This window comes from Argiope bruennichi, chromosome 1, assembly GCF_947563725.1.
Source record: "Argiope bruennichi chromosome 1, qqArgBrue1.1, whole genome shotgun sequence".
Classification (NCBI taxonomy): domain Eukaryota; kingdom Metazoa; phylum Arthropoda; class Arachnida; order Araneae; family Araneidae; genus Argiope; species Argiope bruennichi.
The window spans coordinates 112,901,256-112,917,898 of NC_079151.1; the positions used below are offsets into that span (position 1 = coordinate 112,901,256).

Here is a 16,643-nt window from a genome sequence, read left to right on the forward strand (position 1 = left end):
TGGTTATAAAAAAAAAATCTACATACTGAATGCTGCACTTGATACAATCAACCCATACTAATCAAATCTAAAACATTACAACTTTAAGATGTTTTAGGCTAGAGGATTGAATCGCCTTTATTTTTTCTCCCTCTTCGAAATGGCTTATGTAGACATTTCAATGTATCCAATTGTGGCATTAAAAATAATAATAATAATTCACATTCAAATGGTGTAAAAAAAGTACAGAGCTTCTCAAAAAGTTTGTTAAAGTTACCTTTAAAAAGGAAATTCACATACTTGAAAAACATAATTAAGATTTTTAAAAAAAGAGAAATAATTGCAAATTTTTAAAAAATGCCAATGGAAATTTTTATTTCATTCTTAGGAGTAGGTAATTCCTTCTAAGGAAGAAGGAAGTACTCCATTTTTAGGAGTACTTCCTTCACAATATTTTTCATTATTTAAATTTTAAAGGTAGAACAGCATATTCTCTAATCGCTTTTTTTAAATAAATTTTTGGACAATCTGTCATTAAGCTGAAATAATTTTATTAAATATATGATTGCCCATCTGATCAAACGACCTCTCCTCCATGGTACGATGTAAAATCGTGGAAAGAAATGTTCTTGCGCAGCACTGACCTTGTCATCTGAAAATGGTGCGAAATAAAGATATATGCTCGAAAATATTTCTTATATAGCTTCAGAATGGGAGATTAATTCAACTACACTAAACTGAACCGAGTGAAAAGATTTACCAACTCAAAATCTTTCACAAAAGGCTTTATGGAATTATTTCTCTTTTCTCGAAGTGAGAAAAATTGCACTAGATGCTATACTGCGTGATACCCAGATATATATTCTTGGAATAAAGGCTCAGAATCTACACGTGTAGAATTAATGCGACATGTGTGTCTGTGTGCCCGCTCATGAAAATGCATAGCTATTTAATCATTAGGAGATTGCAGTGTAGAAATGCTTATTAAACGTAATGATATTACGTGAAATCTTTAATTTCCCACTTTTGCCTAGCGAACCGCAAAAAGTAGCTTTCTAATGAGCTTCCTTGTTTTTCCTGAAATCCCAGTTCCGGGCGCATTACAGGAAAAGAAAAAAAGAAATGGAAAGAGAAAAAGAGACAGAAAAAAAAAGTCCTTCAGATCGTCCTGAGGGCTTATGCTTACGTTTTCGAAAGTCAGCCAACCCGGAGAAAAAGACCTTTTGACGTCATTGGCTTATCGCCGTTGCCTGGGAAACGGCTCTCATAACATCCTGCCGTTCAGTATGTACGGAGCTAGCTCTACAATATATCCCTAAAACGTGACTGAATTTACTCGTAACGAGCAGCCCTCTCCTCAGCCATTGTTGTGACAATACTTTGATTAGCATTTTTATATTTCTTTTGAGACCTTCCCCTTTTTTTTTGCAATTATGGCGACTGACCATTATACAGCACCACAGCGGTCGAGTCTTTTAGGGACCCCTAGCTGACGGGGGACCCATGCACATGAAAATAATATGCCCGAAGAAAAAGAAAGCAAGTTCATTTTAAAAAGTTTTTGTAAGATTTTTTTTATAGTGTGCGTAATGTAGGAACAGTGTTAAAAGCGAAAACGAAACCAACAGAAGCAGTCAGTTTGTTTATATTGCTTTTTAGGTAGTTTATTTCTGTTTAGACAATAATACATTTTGCATAATGCATTTCTCTTAAATATTTTAATATTTAATTTAAAAGAATTTTCATTCTTAGAAAGAGAATAATTTAATCATCCTGGTTTAGTATGCATACAAAAGAATTATTCTGAAATATCTTAATGATTTTGACAGTTAATTTTAAATTAGTTGCAAATATTTGCCTAAAAATTGTTCCTTAATACAGATTTACTGTGCTTACTTTTGTTCCTAAAATTTTAATTTGTAATAATATTACTGCACCAGGGTTATATGGATTACAATGTTTAGAAACATATATAATTCATTATAATAAATAAATCAGATTTTTTTATAATATAACAATTTGTTATAGATTTTATATTAACTGCAATTCTTATAAATGCAATAAGAAAGTTAGGTCTTTGAATTAATAAAAGAAATTTCATTTTAACTTTGCTGCAATTTTGATCTATCAGATATACATCTTTTCAATGTAGTCAAATGCTAAAGTTGTTTTAAACTTCCATATTTCTTTTGTATTTGAAATTTGTAAATATATTTTTTGATTATTAAATTAATCATTTAAAATTTTTTACAATGTATTATTATATATTCTGGATATTTTTATCATTATTGAATATAAATCTGGAAATTCAGCTATATGTATATAAACAGTATATCAGTATTAAAAAGTGGGAACAGAATATGAAATCTGCAAAACAATGCATTAATTGATAAAAGAAATGTAGATTGCAAGTGGAATTATAGCATTTTCTGCTGATTATGGCATTTACTTGTTATTTCTGTTGTTATATATATATATAATATTTGCTTTTTGCTTGTTTATCATTTTGTCTATATATATATATTAACTTTAGATGACTCGAAAATTGAATTGTTTATGTTTAAATATATATAATGAATATATTGCAATACATCTTTAAGAATTTATATATATATATATATATATATATATATATTGATGAATTTATTTATTATTTATTTAAATCCAAAATCTATGATTTTATTCTCACTGAAATACACAAATCATTGCTGATAAAGAAATAAATTAATATATTTATTCTGAGCTATTCATTATATTTGTGGTTTAATTGATAACTTCTGATTAGAGAATTGGCATGCATTGTTTTGATAGAATAATATTCACCATACAAGATTTGTTTTGCTTAAAAATGAAATTTTTATTGATATTGACAAATATTGTATTTCTGAATTAGTTGCATATAATTGACAAACAAATCAAATTATTTTGGTTACAAAAGTGCTTATTAGTGTGTGGTCTTTGGTGATTTTCTTAGAAATTAGTCCTGTCATGGAATTTATATATAAGTATCCAAATTTTTTGAATTGCGTTAAAAGTGTTTATTTATTAGAAAAAATGAACAGAGGTTTTTTCCAGTCTTAAAATCATTTGTAAAACCATTTTCAAGTTTCATGTAAATTAAAATATTCCCCTCCCCCCAGAGAACAATTATTGTACTTCATGGCCTCAGGATTCAAAACAACTGAATAATAATGGAATGTTGTTAGAAGACGAACGGCCTGTTGTTCCTGGAGTTACTGTAAAAGCTGCTACTGTTGATGCACTTGTTGACTTGTTGATAGAGTCTTTCTGTAAGTATTATAGCCCTTGCTTACTTTTACTTTGTTTATGTAAATGTATGCACAAAATGTATGCATACTGTTTTTACTGTAATTTTATTATTGTCAGCGAGTATTAATCATTTTTATTAATGCTTATTTCAAAAATTAAGAATCATTTTATGATTGAATAACTTGACTATATAAATTCCATTAGTGAATTACTACTTTTATTTTTTGAAAAGTTCAAATTTGACTGTTTTATCTATATAAATTCCATTACTATTTTTATTCTTTATTTTGAAAATGCACAAATCTAGCTATTTAAATTTTGGGAGTATTTTTGTGAAAATGAAATTATTTCTAAAAATATTTCTTATGGTAATTAAAATTTATTTTATATGTTAAGCTGATATCTGAGAACAGTAAAAAAATGCTTTGGCTCTATTATTTATTTCATTTTTTTTTTTTTTTTGTCTGCATCTTGATTTCTGCAGTTTTTTTTCAATTTGATTATTATTTGATAGAATGGATGAGATATAATGAAATAGTTTTACTTTGTTTAACATATAAAATAAGCATTTTAAATACTTTTATCAAATCAAAAAAATTTAATTTGAATGAATTCTTTATTAAAATGTTTGTAAAAGAATGGATAGAATAATTATTGTAAAAAAAAATTATTATCCTGTTAAGTATGTGGATTTTTTTTTTTAATTCATTTTTTCACACAGTACCTACTGGTGGTTTGAAGGAAGAAAACAGCAATTTTGCCAGAGTGATGTTGCTCATGCATCAATGGTTTACATCATCAGAAAATTTAGCTCATTGCCTCATATCCAGATATCCTTTCTGAGTTTTATTATTATTGATACATAATTTATAATGCATTTTTTTTGCATTGTATTTAAAAAATTTTAAGGTATTTAAAGAATTCTTTTTTTTTTTATTATTTTTTTTTTTTTTATTCTCATCTTTGGATTGAATTCATGGAACATTGGTTTTTAGCAATCTGCATTCGCTAAATCTCTTAATGTATTCCCAGTTTCTTTATGTGACAGTAGATAATGAAAAGAAATTTAAATATTTGTGAATATAGAAAACTGCTTTTGCATTTTATAGGAAATGTTAGAATATTCTTCTTTTTATTGAACCTTTAAAAGAATTGCAGTCTGCTCATTACTTGCAGATGATTTGCTTTGAAATTTTGCATATAATTTAAAAATTGTAACATTATTTAATTTCTCTGGTAAAAACAATTTCATTTAAATATTGCCTTCCTTAGAAATATTCATCTTTTTTTTTCCATCACGATTTTAATAAATATTTATATGTTTCACAATGACATTTACAAAGATGTATGTTAAATAAAGTTTTAAAAAATTCAAAACTTTCAATTTGTAGATGATGTAAGTGGTCTTATCTCATGACATTATTTAGGATTAAAAGTTATCCTTACATCCCCATTAATATAAAATGTCATACCTCATTAATTTACTAAATAATTGAACTCAACAATTTAATCTTTATTGTTATGAGATTTTTTATTGAAATTTAAAATAATGAATGTCTATTAGGTCTAAAAAAAAACTTTTGGAATACTTTGAATTCATTTCATTTTCTTAATTTCATTTCTTGTTAATATAGTAGGGACCTCACTTCTTGAAAAGCATATCATATATTTTCAAAGAGTCTCATTTGAATTGTATCTCAATTGCATATCTAAGCAAAAGTTGTTAGAATGCAGTATTGTCTAAAGTGACTGTAGGACATTAAAAATCTATCAACTGTCTAATCTAAGCAAAAAGGATGGAAATCAAGATGAAGGAAACAAAGCACACATAATTTTCTTTAAGCTTACAATTTTTTCTCCATTTTTATTATCTTTTGATCATTATGAAGAGGCCATGTAGTTAAAAGTAACTGATGATTGATGTTTCATTGTATTAAAGTGAATTAAAAAGAATTGCTTAACATATTCTAAAATTGTCATACATTATATGTTGCATTATGCATTTGAAAACAAACTTTGATGTTGTTTCAGACTTTTTATGCTAGATAAAAGAAATCATAAAGTTCTGCATTTGGAAAGAAAAAAAAAAAAATGCACATATTTCTCTTCTAAAAAATAAATTAATTTTTGCAAAGCATTTACATGTGATATATTTAGTTTAGTAGACAACAAAATTTTTTTTAATATAAAAATATTTATTTTAAGAATTTAAAAATGGAAAATATTAGAAATAAATATTTTATTTGTGATTAAAATAATAAAAATCACTTCAAAATGAATATAAATAAAAGTTTAAATTTTGTGGAATAAAGCTTGTGTTGCAGAAATAAATAAAGCTTTGCATGTTGTTTTTATTCTTGATGCATAGCATTTTATCTTAATGAATATATTTAGATTATTACTGATTTCTAGATTTTTATTTATTTTGTATAATGGAGGAACATTTTACAGACAAATTTAAATTCATCTTCCTTTTGTTATATATTTTTTTCCTTTTTCTATAAGAATAAATTTGGAATATACCTATAAATGTTTTTTTTTATTAGTTTAATAATTCTATGTAGTGCAAATGAATATAAAGTTTATATTTCTCTTAACTTTAATCCACATTTTGGGATTCTGAAACTGCTCTTCATAATTGTCAATCATCATGTCCACATACATATAAAACAGTCACAGAATGTACAATATATCAGTACCGAGCACGTATTTGCCAAACATTCAGGTTGGTGCACTATCTTATTTATTCTTAATTAATTTTTATTTATATTTGATATTTTTTTCCTAAATTGCAGTTTTGATTACATTTTAATAATGTAATATCTTATTTATGCAATTCAAAATTTATTATATTTTACTTTTTAATGTCTGCTTATATTTTGATTTTCTTAATAAAGGTATTGGATTCGCATGTTTCCTATTCATTTTGATCTTAATTCTGCTTTAACGACCATTGTAAAAGACTTTCAGAATCACCTTTATAACCAAAGCTTTTGTGCATTAGCAGATCATCTTGATCTATCAAAACTGTAAGTATTCATTAAAAATTTTATTACAATGATTCTATTTAAAATACATTTTTATTCTTTAAATGCAATATGACCAGCATTTTCTTATTCCCATATACTTTGTAGATTTCCTTTTTCTTAATCCCTTTCTTTAGACTTTTTAAAGTGTTTTCTGAATGCACTTTTTATGCAAAATATAACATTTGATTTTCACTTTTTAAATCTTTTTATGTTGACAATTAATAAATTATTTATATGCTAAGCCATAACAGTTTGTTTAAATGATTAAACTATTAGCCCATCAAATATATTGCACTATATTAATTAATTATATTAGTAATCTTTGTTTTTTTAGTTGCTATAATGTTAATTTTTTATAATTAGTGTAATTAATCTTTGTTTCTAATTAAGAGACCTTTGGGATTCATTAGATAAAAGTATATGTAATATATTTAAACTTATTTGTCATTAACTTGCCTTTCGCGTTAATAGAATATAGTAGTAATATTCAAATATGACGCAATGTTATGTTATGTTCAATCAGATTTAAAAAAACAGGTTATTTATTTATGAAAAAAAAGTCAAAACCTTTTTGAAATCTGATTCAAACATGATTGATTCATTACATGAATGCATGTGCTCTTAACTTAATATTTAATTTTTTTAGACCATCTTATGATTGGGCGAGAAGTATGTCAGTTAGAAATCCTCCTGCAAAACATACCAGGAAAATATCATTGGTATATGATCATCTAGAACCTAGTGAACTTGCAGAACATATAACCTTTCTGGAACATAAAGTAATGCGAAGAATTACAGTAAGTCAAATGTTATTAAATAATTTGCTATTCTTCTTTTACAATTAATTTTTCCTACCTATAACTTTGAGATAGTTCATGATTTTTTTAATTTTGATTATGTATAGGTCTGATAATGAAATTATTTTGAAATGTTCTTTACTTGTTATCTTTTTATATCTTTAATTTATTATCTTTTCCTTGATTGCACCAGATACAATATAAATTTTAACTAACCTACAGCTTAAAACTACAATAATTCCTCAGAGCTACAGTGTTTATTGCTACGAATGCATGCCATTAGAGAAGTCATAAAAGGAAATTACTTAATGTGATTGCCACTCTTTTATGTCTTCCACAGTATCATATCCATCCAGATATTTTTCTTATTAAAAACTGGTATTTATGTGATGAAAAGGGAACACTATTTCTATGAAAGTGGTTTTGGTTTCATTTAAAAACTGATATGAATTGTTAACAATGAATGACTGCCTATCAATACTCAAAACATAATTTGCTTATTTTAAAATTTTATTTTCAGGATGTCTTTGTTTAAAAATGAAAGCTTTTATTAGTCTAAAAAAATGCCTTAATTAACTCATTTATTAACATAAAAGATACTAGAATAATATTAATAAATGCAAATTCCAGACACTAGAATTTATATCTTATTATATTTTGACTATGCTATATATTTGACTGTGCTATACTTGTTATGCTAATGTTTTAACTATGAAGCTCCCTATCATTAAATTTTAATGATAGGGCTTAAGCTTATCATCAAATTTTGTTTCCATATTCTTCAATAAAAAATTCATAGTACTTAGTTAAATGGTTGAAAATTATTTGTTTATACTTGTATGTTTATTCATATTGCTTATTAAGAAGCAAAACTTTTTACTTTGCGATGATTAACTCTCATTTTTCTTGAATAGTTTTCAGATTTTAAAGCATATGCAGAATGTGGTACTCCTCAAGACATTCCCAAACTGGAGCGTTCCATTTCTTTATTCAATGGCCTTTCTCAGTGGATACAATGGATGGTACTAAGCAAGTCATTGCCACAACAAAGAGCTGATGTTATTGTAAAATTTGTACATGTTGCTCAGGTTAATTATTGCTAATATTTCATATGTTTTAACAGAAAGACTATGCATTATCAACATTTAATCGAAAATAAATTATTCCATTATTGATTATACTCAATTTTCTTTCTGTAGAAACTTTTACAACAGAATAACTTCAACTCTCTAATGTCAGTGGTTGGAGGTTTAAGCCACAGTGCTTTAGCCAGACTAACCAACACAATGGCTTGTGTTCCCTCTGAAACTAAGAAAACCTTAGCAGAGCTTGGTGAATTACTTGCATCAGCATCGAACTTCAGTAATTACAGACGAGCTCTTATGGATGCAAAAGGCTTCAAAATACCTATTTTGTAAGTTTATATATAGTTGTTAGATGCACTTGTATGCTTTAGAATATGAATTTGTGTACTTTGTCTAATATCAATATTTTAGTGAATTTGGAAATGAACTTTATAAATTCGGGCATAAATTTGATTTATGAGATTTTTATTTTCTCAGTTGTAAAAATTATTGAATTATAGAACTTTTTGTTTATTATATTTTGTTGAAACTCCCCCCGCCCCCTTCTTCTTGTTGTTTAACATTTATTAAAAGCAAGCATATGACAAAAAACAGTTGCTATCCTTTTGTATCAAAATCTTCTATGGATCTGAAACCCATCGTTGAAAATATTGTACCTTTTTCTTCCATTATCATTCATGTTGCTATTTTTATTTAATTATATCTTATACGACAGAATATAATCTAATTATTCTAAAATAGATTCCACTATCATTTACTCAGACACATTTTAAAGGTTGCAGGGTAGTATATTCAAAATGTATTTTTTTTTATTTAAAAAATCCATATTATTATTATATATGCAGAAATAGGAAGGAAAATATATAAAAAATATCAAAATTCTTGTGTTTACTAAGCAATATTTTTAATGAAAAATTAAGCTATCTAATTAACCTACTTTATTTTATTTATTTATTTTTTTGTAGAGGGGTTCATATGAAAGATTTAATATCTCTTCACGTTGCTTTACCCGATACTATTGAAAATGGACTAGTCAATTTTAGGAAAATTGCACAACTTTCATTAATATTTCAAGAGCTTTGGGAGCTCCAGAATTCTGTACCTAAAGTAGCTGTTAATGCTGATTTAGTGAACACATTAAGAGTGAGTTTTTATGTTTGTTTTTCATGTATTTATAATTAAGAAGAAAAAAAATTAATTTTTTGTGTAATGCTGATTTTTTTTTCTGTTTGCTTTAGTTGTCTCTGGATACTCCATATACTGAAGATGAACTTTATGAACTGTCTCTAGCTAAGGAACCCAGAAATTCTTTATCTGTAAGTAAATTATCAGTTTTGAGGAAATGAAAAGGGAACAAATAAGACTTAACTATGTTATTAAGTGCATTGTGTTAATAAGCTCAGTATAGAATGTGATTTTTTTAAATATTTAGATATTGTTTTAAATTTATTGTTAATTTGAAATTCTACATGAATTTTTTGCCCCTATTTGTATGAAATGTAAAAGCAAACTTAGGAATTTAAAATATTACAGAAGAAATGAGAAATCTGGAAAATTTGAGACAGTATTTTAATAACCAAGATACTCACACTTTTGTCACCTATTGTCTTTTTATACCAACAATCTAAGTTTAAAAGTTTTGTATATTTTCTGTTGTTTTTGAAGTCATTTGCACTAATATATTTAAAGAATTTCATTTTTTGATTGGTTGCTAATCAGTGATTAGTTTGTTGGTAAGTTTCCTGCAGTTTTGAATGTTGTAAAATTCTGAATTATAAATATTTCTAACACATTTTACCAATTTTGCTAACTGAATTTTTACATAAAGGTTTTATAGAGCTTTTATTAAACAAATATTTGCTAAGGGTTTGGAGGCATTTATATGATTGTTTTAATTTTAAAAAGAAAATAAAACACATTAATTTAAAATATTTTCACTATTGTGATAGAATTAAGAAATATTCAGAATGCAATTATGAGTAAAGAATACTTAAATAATGCAAGATCTTAAATAAACTTTAAAAAAAACTTATGTAACATTCATGCTTTATACATTACATTAAACCTTTATACATTACATGTATAAAAGTTTATTACTTTTTTTTTTAAACTTATTTTCCCCAATCGACATTTGAAAACATATCTTCTGAAAATAATGAATTGGATGGCCATTTGCAGGAATAAACATACCAAAAGAATATTCTATTTCATTTTAGTAAACAACATTTTTAAATGAAAATCATGTGCTAAAATGGTAGCATTAATTGTTACTGAAGAGATGTAAAATATTAATTTATTTGTCTTGATTTAATGATATGCTTTTCTGACTATGAATCATATATGAAACATATTTTTAAGTTATATAATAAAAATATATCTGTCACTTATTCTTAGATAATTTTCATGCAAATGGCTTTTATTGAGTGAAATGTCAAAATTGAATATTGTAATTTTCAATCATTATTCTTGTATTAGTAATTTCATTTGGATCAATTCTTACCTTCTGGGCCATAAATTCAATTTAATTCTATCATTGAAAAGTATATACATGATAAATCAAAGCATGATATTTTTAACATTAATATCATATATAATCACTTTAGTAATGGTATATTTATATTATTGTTATCTAATTTATTATTAATATGGTTTATTTACATTTTTATTATTTATGCATTTTATTAATTTTTATTTATTCTTATTTTATACTTAATATTATTATTACTAATTATTTTTAAATAAATCTTAATTAATGCTTAGATTTCAGATTTTCTGAATTTCTTTTTATTGTATCTACATTCCATTTTAGTTTATTGCATTTTGAAAATTATAAGAGCTGATGCATCTCAAAAGTTTGACTTGTCTGATTGGGTTTTATGTCTTGTATGATTTCAAATCTTGTCTGATATGAAATCATTAACTTGATATTATTTAGTTAGGAATTGTTAAAAAAAATAAAAGAATGTGAGATGTACATGTTTTTTAAACATCAATTTATTTAATTTTATTAATTTTAGGTAAGCTATTTTGTTACCATATTTTTATATAATTTTAACTATATTCTTTTATTTAAAAAATTCAACCTTTGCAGCCGCAGTCATCTCCCACTAAATTAGCTGCATTTTCGGAATGGGCTGCTGGTATTGGAGGACCTGCTGATACAGAAACATTGGAAAGATTTTACCAATCCATTGTTGAAGTAAATATTTAATTATAATTTTAAATATTTTGATTTTTTAAAGATATTTTTAATGAAATTGATAAAAATGATAAGTTAAATATTTTCGAAGGGGTTAAAAAGTGTGGAAAATATTTGTATTGGGAAATAAAATGATTAAAATAAAAAAAAGAACAGGTCTTGGGTGGAAATTTGTATTTAATATATATGTGTTGTTAAACATTGGGAATATACTGATTAGAAGTTTCTGTGGTTTTTAGGTGATCATGAAAAATTATGATCAAGATAAAGATGGTTATCTTTCTGCGGAGGAATTTGAAGCTGCTTATATGAATTTTCCATATATAGACCCATTTAATGTTATTGATGTTGATGGGTAAGTTTATATATTATTCCATTTAATAAATTATTTAAGCTTTATTTTGTATATTTATTATTTAGTAATCTGTTACCTACTGTATTGTTTTAATTGAATGCAACTTTTATGAAAAAGGATTGAATTATTTAAGTATTATATGCACCAGATTAATATATATGGACGATAATTTATGTAAAGCTTTAGGTTGTGTAATTCATTATGATGCAATAAAATTTGCTTCAACATTGTAATAATACTGTGGATATAGAGAGCAAAATGTACAATTAACATGGAAATTTGAAAATTCTCCTAAAACTTATTAAATTATTTTTTTTAATAAAATTGTAGATATAGAAAAATAAATAAATAAATATGAATGAGAATTTGCTGTGCACCTTTTTACTACTATCTCTGTCCAGATAAATATAATGCTTAAAAAGATTAAAGTAATCTGTTTTAATATTTTGGTAAGTTGATGCAATTTTATAGTCAATTAAAGGTCTTGGCTTCTCATTTTATTTGCGATATCTCAATTATTTCTATCAATTGTTAAATTAAAAAATCCTACTCATAAAAAGAAAGAAATTAAAATAATAAATACAAATTCAGTACAAAATTTTGTTGTTAGTTTTAAAATATTAAGGCATCAAAATTCTGACTGTGTTAAATTAAGGATGGATAAATTATATAAAAAAAATGATATTTAGGACATGAAATCAGCTTATTATAAAGCATTTCCTAAGGTCATATCCAATTTCTATTCAATTGCTTAGAGCAAAGAAATTAATTCTCACATAAAGAATTGCCAATTTCTGAAAAAATGAGAAATAAAATTTCTATGTTTTAAGTTTTTTTTTTTTTTCTTTTCTTTTCAGTGATATAAACATATAGTTGTGAGATTCATTAGTTCAATCATGTTTTATAAGACAAATATAATAGTTTCCATAGAATATTTGAAAATTTTGCAATTTAAAATATTATTCTGTCATCTATACAAAACTTTCTAAGTTTATTTACAAAATTTTTCTAATTTTATCTAAAAAATATAAGTTACCATGCCTGAACAAAGAACTTGACACTGAACACTTTTCTTTATTCCAGAGATGGATTAATCAGCAAGTCAGAATTCGTTTCCTACTTTTTGACTGCAAATTCAAAAGCTATTCGTGTTGCATTTCAACATGATTTTAATGAAACGACTTATTTTAAACCAACATTTTGCGCTCATTGTGCAGGTTTGGTAAGTATCAGGCATTTGTAACCACACTAATAATTATCCATATTATTTTTAAACACATTTGTTTGCAACAATTGACATAAAAATCACAATATGCTGTCATGATAAAGAAAGCATTATACTTTCAGTGTTTTGTTTTAAATTGAAGAGGAATTCTTATGTTTTACTTATTTTTTATCAATCCTATTTCATTTATGTAAGAATTTTTCATCCTAATATTCAATTAAATTTTCTTTTTGTAAATGTTGATTTTACTTAATTTGTTAATATTTGGATTTATTAGATTTGTGATTGAACAAAATTATTTTTCAGTTCTATCTGTAATATGAATATTTTTTCTTTGACAAAAATATTTTTGATAGCTTTTGTTTAGTATCTCTTAAATAGATTTTTTTTTTTAATTTTAAAGATGCTACTAAATTTTAAAAGGAGTTTTGTAGCTTTATTTGAGAAATGGTTGCAATAATCAATTTACATTAGAATAAGCTATTTTGAAAATGTCTTAAGTACATGTATTTAGTTGAAATTCTCTTTCTCTGTCTTAAAAATTGTATACTTTTTTTCTGTTTTCTTTTCATAATGTACTTTCTTGGTGAGGAAAAGTTAATTATCTATTTTAATAAAACTGCTATTTTGTATGTGTTCAAAATAATTTAATAATTACAGCAATTGCACAGTTATAATTAAACTAATTATCTTCGCTCTTATGACCAAAATTCTCAGTGAGATGTTTATCAGTAAAAAATATGTAACAAATAATTGTCAACTTATGTGCTGAGTAGTAAGTAGGAATCACAAATCCGGAATATTTTTTGGGGTAATTCAGCCAAAATTCTATAAATTAATTCTGCATCCTGTCATACTTTGAAGTCTTGGCGATGTTTATATTTGCCAATTGCTATGGAATTCTTTCATTAAAGTATGAAATAAGGATAATTCTTCCAAAATACTTGAGTTCTTAATTCTTTTAAGGTTATTTATGGGAGTAGGGGATTCAATAAATAATTCTTTATATGATACAAAAATGATCAAACTAGCAAAAAGGATAAAAAAATTTTTTAAAAAAAATTGGAAAAATTCTAACTACCTACTGAGATAAAAATTTTATAAATAAGTAATTTCCTAAATAAAATTATTATTACTACAAGGTGTTCAGTCAGCAGCCTTAGTTGAAAATATTTTGCTTGTGAACATAATAAGAATAATGATTCCTCTGGTAAAGTTTTAAAAGAATCTTGAAAATTTAAAGAAACAATAACAATATTTTTGGGGGGATTTTTTAAAATTGTTCTTCATTGATAATTGATATTTGAACCCTTGTGTAAAATTTCATGAAATATTGAAATTTCTGGCTGAAAATTATCAGAATATAAAAAGAGATAATAATAATAAAAAAACTTATTATTCTAAATGTAATTGAAGTTTAGTTTCATAAAAAATTCTGGTACTGTTAATAACTACCATCTAAAAGAAAAGCAAAGATCATATTTTTATAAATGATCCTGATGGAGTATTAATTTTCATTTTTACCAAAAAGGCCTTTCTACATTTTACAATGGATGATGATATTATAAGAGATATCTAAAATAGTGTGATACAAAAATTTGCATTATTCCATTTTTTATATAAAATTCAAGATATTGTTTTAATTGTTCATGAAGTTGATGCAAATTTTTTTAGTAAATTGCATATATCATTTGAATATTGATTATTTGAATACTATTATATTTTTAGTAAATTTCATATTCTATAAATTTTTTTTAATATTTTCTCTATTAGCTGTGGGGTCTTATAAAACAAGGTTATAAATGCAGAGGTAAGTAGTTTTATTGTACTTATGATGTATCAATTATTTTCCTTCAATTGATTAATTCATTAAACATTCAGGAGGATTAATTTTTAGATGTAGAAAAGGGTTTTTTTTAAGATGCTGTATAAGAAGTACCTGTATAAATCAATTTCAAATATGTCTGATAATATATTATTTTCAAATTTTTTGCAACCACAAAACATATAAGTAATTTTTTTGGCCCACAATTTAAATACTAAACTTTGTGAGAAAAAAGGCTTCTTATATTATATCCACTCAGTATTATTGAAACATGCAAATAATTTGATTTCTTTGTGTATTTGTCTTAAATTTCTTTATTGAATTCTTAATATATGTATGCAGGGCCTTTCTTTTATTGATCGGATCGATTACACCCAATTCAACCCCTGCTCTTAAGAGGCCCAATTGTCCCCTTAGGACTACCCCCCTTTCACATACATACATACAAGGCCAGCCCTGTATATATGTATGTATGTGAAGAATCTTTTGTAAACTATATATATTTATATGCTGCAGCCTATAAGAATGCTATTTAATAATAAGAATATGATACTTAAATGTAAATTAAATACTTTTTAAAGATATATATTTGGTATATAAATATATTTTAAAGGTATATGAATACTTTTTAAGAGTATATAAATATTTTAAAGGTGTATTTAAATACTTCTTGAAGCTATATTCTAGATTATAAAAGTATATATTTTATATATATGTTTATAGATTGTGGAATCAATGCCCACAAACATTGCAAAGAATTGGTTGTGATGGAGTGTCGAAGAACATCTGCAAGTACATCGAGGTCAAACTCTTTTGCAGCTGCAGGTAAAAAATCAAATTTAATATGAATTCTATAAAATATCTTGAGGCAAAAGAAACACAATAATTAATTATTAATTGAAAAGTAAATCACATTATATTACAAAAATATCAAACCCTGTATTCTTTGTCATTAAATAAAATTCTGCATGAATATTTATCATTACAAATTTTACAGCTGTCTTAAAGGACTTATACTTATTCTGAATGGAAACAAAATAATAATAAGTATGCCTTATATTTCCAAATATGTGTCAAGAGGACATTTTTTTTCTTCAAAAATTTATCTAAAATTCAAATATATAAGCGTAAATAGAAGTTAAAAAAAATGTGCTGTGACTTTGAAGCATGTTACATTCAGTGCGAAAACATCGCCAAGCAAGAAAAAAGGGGTATATATTTTCTAATTAAGTTGCTGTAAAGTAAAATGCTAGATGTCAGGGACGATAGTTATAATTCTGGTAATCCTATTTGAAGTAGGGATTTTTTTTTTCATTCATTTGTTTTCTTGTATAAGATTTATTGCATCTATGCTAGTTTTTTTTTTTCGTTTGAAAGATGAGTGAGAAGGGAAATTTTTATTCGACAAATTTATAGCTACAGGTGATCGCATTTTCAGGAAATTCGAACTGTATGACTGTGTATTATTTCTCGTAAATGAAGCAAGTTCGAGAATAGTTTTTGCGATGATGCAACAATAAATTATTTCGAAAGTGAAACAACTCATTTCCACTAAATAAATAATTAATTTCATTAAAAAATATTTTTTCTTTAAATTCAAGAATTATATGCTATAGAAATAATCACTAATAATGATCTCTTTTCAACTGTCTAGCAGACCCCTTTTTTGTGTGCGTGTGTGTGTTCCATAAAGTTCCATAAATTCTTCTTTTAATCTTGCAATATGCAGTACATGGGAAATATTTGTAACAAAAGTTGCTATAAGGATATGTTAATAGTAAATTTGTTTTTATGTTAATAGTAAATTTATGTTCCTGACATAAATTTACTATTAACAGAAAATGTCATTAAAATATACGAGTTAAAGAATAAAATAGTT

The 16,643-nt window shown here is 25.2% G+C and overlaps 1 protein-coding gene across 11 annotated transcripts in view; it reads left to right on the forward strand.

Annotated features, from left to right (window-relative positions):
- LOC129981702 (ras guanyl-releasing protein 3-like) overlaps positions 1–16,643 on the forward strand; it is a 75,920-nt gene that overhangs the window by 47,914 nt on the left and 11,363 nt on the right. For 9 of the 11 annotated variants that reach the window (XM_056092648.1, XM_056092665.1, XM_056092714.1 and 6 more), the window contains exons 3-16: positions 3,120–3,269; positions 3,971–4,079; positions 5,858–5,974; positions 6,147–6,278; positions 6,925–7,075; positions 7,990–8,163; positions 8,275–8,489; positions 9,126–9,303; positions 9,399–9,476; positions 11,252–11,359; positions 11,599–11,714; positions 12,798–12,936; positions 14,713–14,749; positions 15,488–15,589. In XM_056092648.1, coding sequence (XP_055948623.1) covers positions 3,120–3,269; positions 3,971–4,079; positions 5,858–5,974; positions 6,147–6,278; positions 6,925–7,075; positions 7,990–8,163; positions 8,275–8,489; positions 9,126–9,303; positions 9,399–9,476; positions 11,252–11,359; positions 11,599–11,714; positions 12,798–12,936; positions 14,713–14,749; positions 15,488–15,589 — 1,806 coding nt within the window. Of the gene's footprint in view, positions 1–1,137; positions 1,519–1,553; positions 1,639–3,119; positions 3,270–3,970; positions 4,080–5,857; positions 5,975–6,146; positions 6,279–6,924; positions 7,076–7,989; positions 8,164–8,274; positions 8,490–9,125; positions 9,304–9,398; positions 9,477–11,251; positions 11,360–11,598; positions 11,715–12,797; positions 12,937–14,712; positions 14,750–15,487; positions 15,590–16,643 lie in introns of those variants that run through there. The other 2 variants (XM_056092724.1, XM_056092733.1) reach the window with 2 other exon arrangements.